The 12,108-nt window shown below is 42.4% G+C and overlaps 1 protein-coding gene across 1 annotated transcript in view; it reads left to right on the top strand.

The window, feature by feature from the left end:
- CCNE1 (cyclin E1) overlaps positions 1-10,378 on the top strand; it is a gene marked incomplete at its 5' end in the record, with an annotated part of 13,947 nt that extends 3,569 nt beyond the window's left edge. The window contains 8 exon segments of the mRNA XM_006016619.3: positions 2,762-2,907; positions 3,036-3,171; positions 4,164-4,310; positions 6,766-6,861; positions 7,257-7,391; positions 7,470-7,581; positions 7,684-7,841; positions 9,724-10,378. Coding sequence (XP_006016681.2) covers positions 2,762-2,907; positions 3,036-3,171; positions 4,164-4,310; positions 6,766-6,861; positions 7,257-7,391; positions 7,470-7,581; positions 7,684-7,841; positions 9,724-9,846 — 1,053 coding nt within the window.
- Positions 10,379-12,108: the final 1,730 nt, after the last annotated feature.

A 12,108-nucleotide genomic window follows, 5' to 3' on the forward strand; every position in this document is an offset into this window, starting at 1 on the left:
CTGAACTCTGATCTTGGCTTGCATTTGCCCTAGGTCCTGTTCCTATGTGGAAATCTGTGGACCAGAGGACTTTGTCCTACACTGCTGAGATTCTCAGCTGCAGCTGTCACTCTGGCTGTAGAGGAGCAGATTGCAGCTCCTGCATCTGAGGGCTGACCCTTCTGTAAAACTAATCTGAGAATGGCAAAAATTTGAACCAGTTTTACTCTTAAACTTCTTACCCTCTTCTTTTTTGCAGATAGCAATTTAACAATCTTTCCTGTTCCTCAAGGTCGCAGCTCTGATGTAACACAGTTTTTGATACTTCCCACATTAGATTTAGCAAAAGCATCAAGTTAATCTATGCTTACTTTCAGTATCTCCGGAGTCTGCTTAGTCATCTTCCCTTCCTATCACCATACTCTTGTTAAGTCAGAGTTTTCCTTCCAAGTATTTTTGCATCCCCCAGATATTTACCTTGTTCTTCAGTCTCTCTAAAATAGTTCCTTTAAAGATAAACTACCTTGCTTGCTACCCTCTCCACAACAGCCCCTCTTCTATCATTTCACAGGCAATCTCAACATCAAGACTTAGCCCCTTCTGCATGCCCTGATTTGCTGCAGTGTTCTGTTTTGCTCTGTTAAGTTTCATACCTAACTTTTTTTTTCCTGTTTTGTGTCCTTTCCCCCACTCCTGTTTCTGGATCTTTCTCCATGCCTGTATTTTCATCTAGTTTGAAAAGCTTTCCCCTGCTCCTGTTTCCTTTTGAAGCACATAATAAAAATTTAATCCCTAATGAAGTGGTCTCTGACCTGTGGCTTGCCAGCCATTTGTTGTCTGAGACCCTGGGTTGATGGTGGATATTTCAATTAAAAAAGTTAAAATTGAAGTTGATAGAAAAAATTAAGGTTTGATGCATTGCCTACAGAGAGAGTACTGTTTCCTAAGTATTGTTGCCCAAAGGTCAGCAGAGTTGGGGACCACTGAGCTACTATGTCCTGGCACCTGCATGGTTTCCCTTTATTAAAGTGAAAACCTGAACTTCAGTACTAAATCACATCTTGTTGTTTCTTTCAACCTCTTCTTGCTTACATGTGGCCTGTTTTAGATAGGCTGGCACTGTCTTCTCTTTTTCGGTTGCCTGGCACGATGGGCACTTCATAGATGTTACATAATAATGTGACTCCCTTAGCTCTTATCCAACCCACTGATTGTTGATTAACTGATATGAGAGAGGTTCTCAAAGGACTGACAGCTGTGCCTGCCATAAAGTTAGGAGACAAAGTATGGCTAAAGTCAAACCCAGAAGCTGGACAAAAATTGACCTAAAGCAGTGCTGATGTGATACTTGTACTCCCAAACTTTCAGTTCAGAGGTGGTCTGCCAGCCACTTGCTCTGAATGATACCTCTCACTCCCCCAAAATTAATGGTAGCGCAAAAGCAGCATTTGGCTATTGATGCAACTGTGCACATGGCTGTGATGAATTTGCATGCATAATATTGAGAGGGGTTTTTTTTAATAAAGGAAAGCTGCCCATCTTCCTCAGCTATTGGCTCAAATAGCACAAAGCACTTTTCACTATGAATAAGCTGTGAAATGTGGTTTTTGGCTCTGAACTTTAGTACTGAGTATAGCCATGTTGCTGGAAAGGGACATCCTTTGTCAGAAAGGCAGAACCTGGGTTTGGATTCGCAGGTTCCAATACTTAAAATGTGTGTGAATTGTAAAATACTATATAATCTTTATTTCTTTAAAGCAGTTCAAGGAATTATTGTTTTCAGTCGTATTAATGCTTTTTAGCCTGCTAGTGCTACAAAGTGTAGCACTTTACAACAAGATGGCTGCCTACAGTGGTAGCTTAAATGTCAGGTTTTAGAATAAATATATCTGCATATTCCTGGTGATTTGTGGGGCTTCTAATTTTAATGTTTGTTTGGTTTGTTTTTTTCCTGAAGATACTGAGATAAAGAAAATAAGTTCTTTTGTAGAAACTCAAATAGTGATTTTTTTTTTTTTTTTTTTTTTTTTTTTTATGCTAGTGTCATGTTTCTTAAAGTTTCAGTTTATGAAGATAAGCCTTTTAAAGGAAAGGAGAGGCTAGATCTGGGTCCTATTCAGAATAAAAAGAACAAGTTGTAATGCATGAAATGTCAGATGCTTGTTTGCTGGCTTCTTTGTATGAATGACCAAGTTGCGCATTTCTGTTGAGAGAGAGCATCTGCATACATTTATGTGCTTTTCTTAATTGTTGAATGTATTCTAAGTAGAAAACAAAATGCTTGGTCTTTTTGTCTTCTCAAGTCATGAGATGAATGAGTAGCTCAAAACCTCTGAAAGATTAAGACAAAATAGAACTAGAATTCCTCATTGCCTGTGCTCATTACCAATGACATCTTGCATGAAAGCAGGCCACTTGTCTGGGAGTCCCATCTGCTTATTCCCCACCTGAAGCCCTGATTGCAGAGGGATTAGGACTTCAGGTGGGCAATAAGCGGATAGATTCCCAGAGATACTTCTTTCATGTGAAATGTCCTTGGCAAAAAAGAGCAGAGCAACAGAACTTCCCAAATAAAACACTTTGTTTTGTTTCATGGGGCATCCATGGCCTTCCAAACCCAAAACATGAAAAATAACTGGACTTGTTTAAACTCAGCAATTGAAAGCCTTGCCTTGTTTGTGCTAATTAGTTGTCTAAAAAGAGCTGTCTTGTAGTCTCTGTGCATCAGGCGTAAAAACTATAAAACCAGGCTCAATGCTACATATTTTCTTTCCTTTAACAGTCCTCTTGGAATAATGATGTCCACAAAAATCCCCATACACTCATCCCAACACCTGATAAAGATGATGACTCTGTTAGCATTGGTTATTCTCATTTTGTACCCCTGGGCCTCACTCCAGCCAGAGCTTCTCCGTTACCAGTTCTGGGGTAAGTATACTATTTCCCCTTTGCTTTCCCTTCAATTTCCTTTTCACTCTTTAAAGTTTTTTTTTTTTGTTTGTTTGTTTTTTTTTTTTTTGAAACTTTTTAACATACTTTTTTTTTTTTTTCCTTAGGGTGTGTGTGTGAGATGAAGTATGGAAAAACATGATAAACAAAGAACAGACCTATGTGAGGGATAAACTTTACATGCAAAAGCACCCGCTCCTGCAACCTAAAATGAGAACAATTCTTCTAGATTGGCTAATGGAGGTGAGCTTTGCTGTTCTTGCTAACGGTCTAAGGATGCTGCAAGTTGGTGAAGAAGCATTTTGAATAACATTCCTCCCCCCCCCACACTTTCCCTGCACAAACCACCTAACATGAACTGTACCTGTGAATTTTGCCTAATATGTTATGCATCAGAATATTAGTTAACTCAGGCTGACAGGTTGGGGTATCTTGGTATCAGATAAAGAGAACTTAATGGCACAAATTTCAGGCATTCAAGACCTGATCAAATTTTATTTTCATATTTAACTGCTATATTACTGTACTATAAAAACATTTGTAAATATGGAACATAAGTGATCGTCTATCCCTTTAACTTTAACTTTAAAAAAAGTTTATATATATTTTGTGATTGTGTTCTAGCCTGAATTAGCTTAAATGAGCCTAAATGGGGGTTATGTAGAAGTGAAATAAACTGAGAACCGTGATATGGCTCATAACATCTCATAACTCTAATATTGTCTGTATATATTATGTGGCGCACAGTTCTTTCTAACATGACAGTCTTGGAATGAAAGGATGTTTTTGTTAAATACCAATGTTTAACAGTAGCTTGCTGTTTAGCTTGGAAGATTGACAGCCATTCTGTTTTTCCGTTCATAATTGCACTAAAATTTATCACTCTCTTCTCTGGACTGTTGGGAGGATGTGTACATGTTTGTGAAAATGAAGAAATGATTCTTTGCAAATGCACAAAACAAAGCACCTGATGCTTTCTTGTATTTTAAAAGCACCTCAATGTGGGTGGGTGGGTGTGTGTGTGTGTGATTTGGTATTGACTTCCACAAAAAGCAAAAGGCTGGTCAAGGTGTTGAGACCACTTAATTTTAAGTCTCTTAACCAACTTAAGATGTGTTTTTCACTTTTTCTTGATGCTGAAAGCTACTGTGTAAACTATAGATTACTAGATTTCTTCCATAGTGTCCCAGCTACCATGTTAGTTGTTCATTTTAATATTAAATCTTCTTTTGCAGGTTTGTGAAGTCTACAAGCTTCACAGAGAAACCTTTTACTTGGCACAAGATTTCTTTGATCGATTTATGGCAACACAACAAAATGTTGTAAAAACCCTCTTGCAGCTTATTGGGATTTCATCTTTATTCATAGCTGCAAAGCTGGAGGTAAAACTTTGTAATCTACCTATGCATTTCCCATCTAGGTGGCTTGTGGTTTGTTTTTGTTTTGTTAATAGTAGGTTCGTCTTTGTTTTACAGAAGTTCTTCCTAAGTGATTGGTTTTTAATGCAAGCAGGAAGGACCTCAGGTTTTTTTACAGTATCCCCTCTAGTGTTTTCTAGGCTAATATGAGAAAATGTCTTTTAGTATAATATCTCTCTTCCTATTTTAGGGAATATTCTAATACTGCAAAGACTAACATACATGTCGTTTAGTTATCCTTGATAATTTTATGAGGTTTCAAAGCTGGTCTCAGGAACTAGAGACCACTTCTTCAAAGTACTTTCATAGCTAATAGTGGAAATGGATGACATAATTCAAGTTATCCTTTTAATTGCCTGAACAACCCTAATGACTAAACCAAATGACTTTTTTTCCTGAGCTTTAACTCTAAAAGGTGAAGAGGAGTGTAAATCTCTGGAATGTACTACCTTCTCTAGGGCTGTTCCCTGGCACAAATCCTTGCTTTTGTTCTAAATCACAAGAACTCATTAGTGAGCTTTTCTGTGTGCTGAAGTTGAAGTTATACCTGTTGAGGGGGCAGAACGGTAGGGAAGCCAAGTTGCCCAATACCTTAGAAAAGCGTTTATTCTCTTGAGTTAAAGACTGTATTAGAGTTACTCTAGAAGTAAAGATGCTAATAGTCTAACATTCTAAATGGTCTCCCAGGTACCAGTGATCACTCGATCATATTAGGGTGCCTGTAGACGTGTGGGATATCTGCTCTGACGTGCTGTAATTGTAGCCCATCAGAGCAGATTCAGTTCATCAAGTCTGCTTGAATATGCTAATTGGCACACTCCAGCAGCCTTGCCATCTCATGTATTTGTCATCCTTGTGCTTCAAAATGGTGGCAGGGCACTTTAACTAAAGCTTGTCAAACAAGGTTTATTTAAAGTGTCCTCACCACCATTTTGAAATGCAGACTGCTGAATATATGAGGTACTGCAGGCACTTTCATTAGCGTGGCTCTCGACAGCTTCTCTAATTAAAGCGTCCCCTGGTCCCAGAGCACATCTAAAAGTGCCCATATGTAGCTTGCTACTCGGACCAGATGAGTTCTAGGGTGACAGGCTTTCTGTACTACATCTGGTTGGGCATAAGATTTATAATGGTGGGGATCCTGAAAAGCCTGCTGGGTCAAGTTGGTCCTTAAACAGAAACTGTTCTTAATGGATTTTCGTCCGAGACATTAAAATAGACCAGGGGTCGGCAACATGTTTTGGCTGGAGTGCTGGAAAACACCACAATGCCTACCTTGGAAGGTGCTGGAGTGCCAGCATGCCAGAACAACAAAATGAGGGCAAGGGTTACATGGCAGGATGCCCTGCCTGGGCTCTGTGGCTGCCAGCAGCTACCCAGGCTCTGGGTAGCTGCTGGAGCCAGGGCTGCTCCCAGCAGGGCTTGCAGCATCCCAGCTTCCTGCTGGGAGCAGCCTGGAGTGGCTACCCAGAGCCTTGGCCGGCTGCACCCGGGAGGCTCCAAACAGCTGCACCGGGCTCTGGCATTGGCTCCCTACTGGTGTGTGCACCCGCGTGTTGGAGTGGGCAGTGAGGGAGGGGCCTGAGGCAGCGCAGCCCCAGTCTCTCTCCTGCTCCCGGCACGGAGGAGAGCAGGGTTCTGGAGCCTGGCGCAGCTGTTTGCAGCCTGCTTGCTGCACTTGCCCAGAGCCCAGGCTGGCTGCAAACAGCTGCGCTGGGCTCCAGAACCCTGCTCTTGCCTCTGTGCCAGGAGCTGGGGAGAGACCAGGGCTGTGCTGCTTCAGGCCCCTCCTCCCCCACCACCACCCGCTCCAACACGCGGGTGCACATGCTGGTATGGAGCTGATGCCGGAGCACAGCACAGCTGTTTGGAGCCTCCCGGCTGCAGCCATCCGAGGCTCTGGGTAGCTGCTGCCAGCCGGGAGCCCGGGTTGCTCCCAGCAAGCAGCTGGGATGCTTCAAGCCCTGCTGGGAGCAGCCCAGGCTCCATCACTGGCAGCAGCTACCCAGAGCCAGGGCTGGCTGTGGCGTGCTGAGCAAAATGGCCTCGCGTGCCATGTTCGGTACATGTGCCGGGGTTGCTGACCCCTGAAATAGACCATTCAAGATTGAAGTGATTATATTTAAAGCTCTTTTCCTTCATTTTAGTTGGTATGTAAGTTAAGGACCATGACACATCCTTTGCATCTACTTTAGCATGCACTGATCCATCAAAAAATGGAAGATGGAAGTTGTGAGCTAAAAACGTGTTATCTCAGTTGGACACTTAATTGGCAAAAATAATTGTTTCTTTGACTTTCACATAAGCCAAGGTGCATGATTAAGTCAAGATTTACATGGCCGCAAGTGTTTGGTTTCTACATGTGGAACTATCTACTTCATACTTCTTGAATCTATAAATTGGATGTTTTATTTTCCAGGAAATCTATCCACCAAAGTTGCACCAGTTTGCTTACGTTACAGATGGGGCTTGTACAGAAGATGAAATTCTCAGTATGGAACTGATCATTATGAAGGTAGCTTATGAAATTATAACTAGTAACCCTCCTGTAAGGAGCAAAGCATGGTGTAATCATAGTCTACAGCACAGCTACAATGATTTATTATAATGTATTATTGTGGAGCTTTTTCTGTAGTTAAAAATTTGTGCTCCATACCGCATAGTGTAACTATGCTTCATTAGTGTGTGGGAAATAATACATCATAACAGCATACCTCACAAATGCTTCAGGCAAGGTGACTTGATTTCTAGATGGGACAGTTCAGTTCTGCTGAATTAATCTCTTGAGCATCACTACACCAAGTGACAGTGGTAGTCTTCTACCAGGTAAGGATTTCAAATGCTGCAGTTGCTTCTTCAGAAGCTTGTCTGTTTCAGTTGATATGGAAGTTCTTTGTGCCTCTTTTTCAGGCTCTTAATTGGAACTTAGGTCCACTGACAATTGTATCATGGCTAAATATTTACATGCAAGTTGCATATCTAAATGAGCTTTATGAGGTGTTGCTGCCACACTATCCCCAGCAAATCTTTGTACAAATAGCAGAGGTAAGGATGACTTCATCCTCCACACATTGTACAATTCTTGCAAAGATGTGTCACTTACAAGGCCTTCTCCCTGTATAGCTCTTGGATCTCTGTGTGCTGGATATTGGTTGCTTGGAATATACATATGGAGTGCTTGCTGCTTCTGCTTTGTACCACTTCTCTTCCTCTGAACTGATGCAAAAGGTTTCAGGTAAATAACATCTTAATTAAAAAAACAAAAACAACAAAAAAAAAAAAAAGAAAAAGTTGGTCAAATTCTTAGACCTGAAGCTCACATACCTCTATCTCACAGGTTATGAATGGTGTGACATAGAAGAATGTGTAAAATGGATGGTTCCATTTGCTATGGCTATAAGGGAAGTGGGAAGCTCCAAACTCAAACACTTCAGAGGTATAGCTCCTGAAGATTTGCACAACATACAGACGCACATAAACAGCTTGGACTTGCTGGTATGTGGTTTTTTTTGTTTGTTTTTTTGGGGGGGGTTTTGATTCTGTATGCTCACTAGAGACAAAAGCTGTGTTCTTTACAATTTGAAGTGTACAGTCTAGCTTGATATGGCATAAGAAGGCAAGTTCATAAACCAAACACTTAAGTTTAAATCCTTAAATAAATGTTGCATATCACTTTTTAGACGCAAAGTTTTCGACTGTATAAATTTGTACTTGAACTGCAGCATGCCTGGGGCAGAGACTGTCCTTTTTTACTTGGTGCCTAGCACAAAAGGGGTGTGATCCCAACTGGGGTCACTAGAGGATACCGTAGCACAAACAATTGCACTAGGCTGTATTTTGCTAAGCTACAATTTCACTGATATGTGACACAGAAATCTAGTCTAGCTTTCTTTTCACTAACTCTTTTCTACTATTTCACTAACTTTTTTTCTATTTGCCTGCTGGGAATCCAAAAAGTATATAGAAAAACTGTAGTAGGTTCACTAAACTTGGAACAAATGAAACTTTAAATTTATCTATTTTGAAAGGCTGCTTTTAGTTATTTAAATGATCTCTTCTTGCCCCACTAACTCAACCAGAGGTGGGCAAGATGTGGCCTGCGGGCCAGATGCGGCCTGCCAGGCCATTCTATCTGGTCCGCAGGGCCCCTAAAAATTTAGAAAACTAATATTTACCTGCCCCTGGTTGCCTGTCATGTGGCCCTCAATGGCTTGCCAAAACTCAGTAAGCAGCCCTCCGCCCGAAATAATTGCCCGTCCCTGAACTAAACTGTCACTTAGCATAGTCCAGTATCATCAATATTTTGTGATCCAAAGATACTACTGTCAATTAACTGCTCCAATAAGTAAAGTAACGTGTACTGAAATGGTAATCTGCAGGTGGTTAATGGAATTACAGTTGCATGTGCCTTGCTGTAATTTGGGAAGGGAGATTAGTCACTAATTCTGTCATTTCATGTGATTTATCATAGTAGACTTTAAAAACCTCTTAGAATGATCTTGATGGCTGCTAGACGTACAAAAAAACTAGAACTCTTGGTTCCAAAATGATACCTCTTTATTAGACCAACTGGAAAATGGCAAGAAAATTGTCCTTTTCTGCAAGCTTTTGGGATCAAAGTCCCTTTGTCAGGCCCTGGGAAAAGTGTAGATGGTACAAGAAGGTAAAAAGTCCCCATAGGTAGGAAATAAACTTCATTATTGCACAGAGGGAGCTGAAGATGTAAGTCTGTCCTTCTGGGTCCGTGAGAATGTCTTTGTGAGCTGTGTTGAGTAGCTCTTTGATGTGTTGATCAGGTAGCATTCCTTCCCTGGAGGTGTCAGATGGCAGGCAGGGAAGCAAAAATTTCAGTAGCTTGATAGCTATTGAAATTTACCATCTTGGACTCTAACGACAAATACCTAATGCTTGTGTAGCGAACCCCCAAAACTGATGGCATTGATTGATTCTGTGTCATGGCTTACGTTCATTAATTAAATGTTAGTCATAAAACATCTCTTCCTGTGAGTTTTTTTTGTACATTTGTATAGGACTGCAAGTTGTACTCTGGAACGGGATCTATATTACCTGAAGAAAACTGGCAAATTTTACTTAGGCAACTTATGGCTATAGAATTAGCACCATTGAATTACTCCAGACTTATTCTGTCACCAGTTGTTTATTAACTAATAGAGTATGTTTCTTGGCTTTGCAATAAATTCAGTAATTTGGTATAGGTATTAAGTGGTATGTTGGCAAAACCTACAGAGGGCTTAAATTTGTGTAAATCATAGCTTTGTGATATAAGCCATAGTGCATCTTCTTCATTTTGCTTTAATAGTGTTGGTATACCAGTGTTGGTTTTAAAATGCTAACTTTTTTTTCTCTCAATTTTAAGGACAAAGCTCAAGCAAAACAGGCCACATTGGCTGAGCAAAATAGGACTTCTCCTTTACCCACTGGTGTCCTCACACCACCACAGAGTAGTAAGAAACAGTCTACCGGGCAGAAGCCAATATGACTATGCAGACTTTTTAAAATCAGAGACAATTTTGCTGAAGTGCCTGTTTTGATGGTTCTTACTCCTGCTCCATTACAGAAATGCTGCCAGTGAAGTTTATAAGCTTTTATGGATTCTCAAAAGGAAACTTGCATTTTTGTTTCAGAAGAGTTTTTATGTGAAATGGTTTTTATTGAATATAGATATTTTTAAATAAATGGATCAAGTATACCAGCCACTTAAAAGAACACCGAAGAGTGCTCCAAATGCTGCTAAGGAGGGTGATACTTGATGTGACCAACTGTTCAGAGAAAAGGCTTGAAATTTGAGAACTGCAGCTGTGTCTGTCTGTCCTTGGATAACCTGGGATTATTCCACCAAGTCTGGACAAATAGGCATCAGTAGTCTGTGGTTATAGCTAGCTGTGGAAGACTAAAATTTAGAGCCTCTTTTCAAACTGTTGGCTTACAATTTCATGCCTTTTTAAAATCCCTTTATGTAAATGCTGCTATGTCTGTGTATCAAGTTTTAAATAAAGATGCTGTCCAAGACAGCTGTTTTGTGTGTTGCATGCTCTGTGTGCTGAATGACACTACTTCTAGAAGTTGGGTGAATGAAGATGGAGTGACATCTTTTTGTTACTATTAGCTGCTTTCTAGGGGTGCACCAGTGGAGATTTTTGGGGGCAGATATCAATCGGCTGGTATTTTAAGGAGGCATGTCGGGACTGATAGTAATCCAATTTTCTGATACAGCTGGGTGTAGCTGGTAAGCCTAGTGTAGTGGAAGGGGCAGGTCAACATCCCCCTGCAGTGAAGGAGGGAGGGGGCAGGGCGTTGCCCAGCTGAGGTGGGATGGGGCACGATATGGAACTGCAACTCGTTTTGGGGGAAAGGGTTGGCTCCTGCTGCTGTGCGCAACCTGGGAGGGCATGGTAGGCAGGGGCATGTGCCCCTATATCTGCATAGGGCAGGATGGGCAGGCTGGAGCTGGGGCTGGACTGGGCTCTTGACAGGGGGTGGACTTGGGGTGGGCAGTATCAGTGCTGGGAGTGGGCTGCAGCCACCCCAAATTTCAGTGTAGCTCCCCCACTACCATAGCTCCACTCCCAGGGCTGCTGCTGCTCGCCTACCCAGCACAGCCCAGCTCTTCCTGGAGCGTGTGCAGAGGATTGAACCAGGGCTGCGCTGGGCAAGCAGCGGCGATGTTGGGAGCGGTGTGTGGCAAAATCTGGGGTGGCTGCAGCACTCCCCATAGCCTCCTCCCAGCGCTGCCACCACCTGCCCAGAGGGCCCCCCCTCCCCCCCAAAAAGAGCCTAGCCCAGCCCTGAGCAGATCCAGGGGCACCCCACCCCCGTGCCCTCAGGGTGTGCACAGCAGCGGGAGCCACCCCTGCCACCCCCCAAACAAGCTGCAGCTCCATCCTGCTCTTACCCCACCCTCGCTGGGCAGCTCCTACCCCTGCCCCCTCCCTCCCTCACCGCAGGGGGCATTGATCTGCCCCCCTGCCCCTTCTACCACACCAGACTTACCAGCTGCACACAGATCTTCACACTGCTGGGCTGTGCTCCTTGCTGCCATAGCGCAGCACACAGGCTGTGCACATGCATGGGCATCTATCATCCAGGTCAATTTTTCTGATGCAGCCAATCAGTCTTTCACGTTGTCATGCCATTTATTTTCCCAAATGTTGCTGAGCAATCCTTTTTGCAAATGCCACTGAATTTTTGGGAGGGTTTTGCCCTTACTTGCATTACATATCCTTGAGCTGAGGTTGAGGAATTGGATGAGCATAATAAATTAAGAAACCCATTTTTTAAACTAAAATTTACTGGTCCCTAACTATTTGGAAGTAAGTTACTTTTTTTGGAGGTGGGTGGGGGGAGACCTGATCAAACCTGAAGTCCAAATGTAGTTATTCTCAAACTTTTAAATTCAGGGCTCCCTCTATAACCTTTTTCTTTTTCATTAGTGACACCTTAATTTTTCTCCCACCTGCACTGGGTTTATTTGATGACCCTAAAAATATGCCCTTCCTGGTCCAGCCCCATCTCCTGAAAACAGAGGCACATAGGGCAGATGGAACTGTCCTGCATATCTCTTTCTGGGGTTCAGAGGAGGAGATGATGGAGAGACCAGGAAGAGCAACTGCTTCTGCCTGCTTTAGGCTCATCAGTTATGCCCTTCTGCCTCCACTGGGGTTATCTGTGTAACAGCCCTTCTCAGTTTGGCAGTGCATAAGGCATGCAGGGTACTATTGCCTAGTTGTCAGTAGCACCTGTG

Source organism: Alligator sinensis, unplaced genomic scaffold (assembly GCF_000455745.1).
Source record: "Alligator sinensis unplaced genomic scaffold, ASM45574v1 scaffold170_1, whole genome shotgun sequence".
Lineage (NCBI taxonomy): Eukaryota > Metazoa > Chordata > Crocodylia > Alligatoridae > Alligator > Alligator sinensis.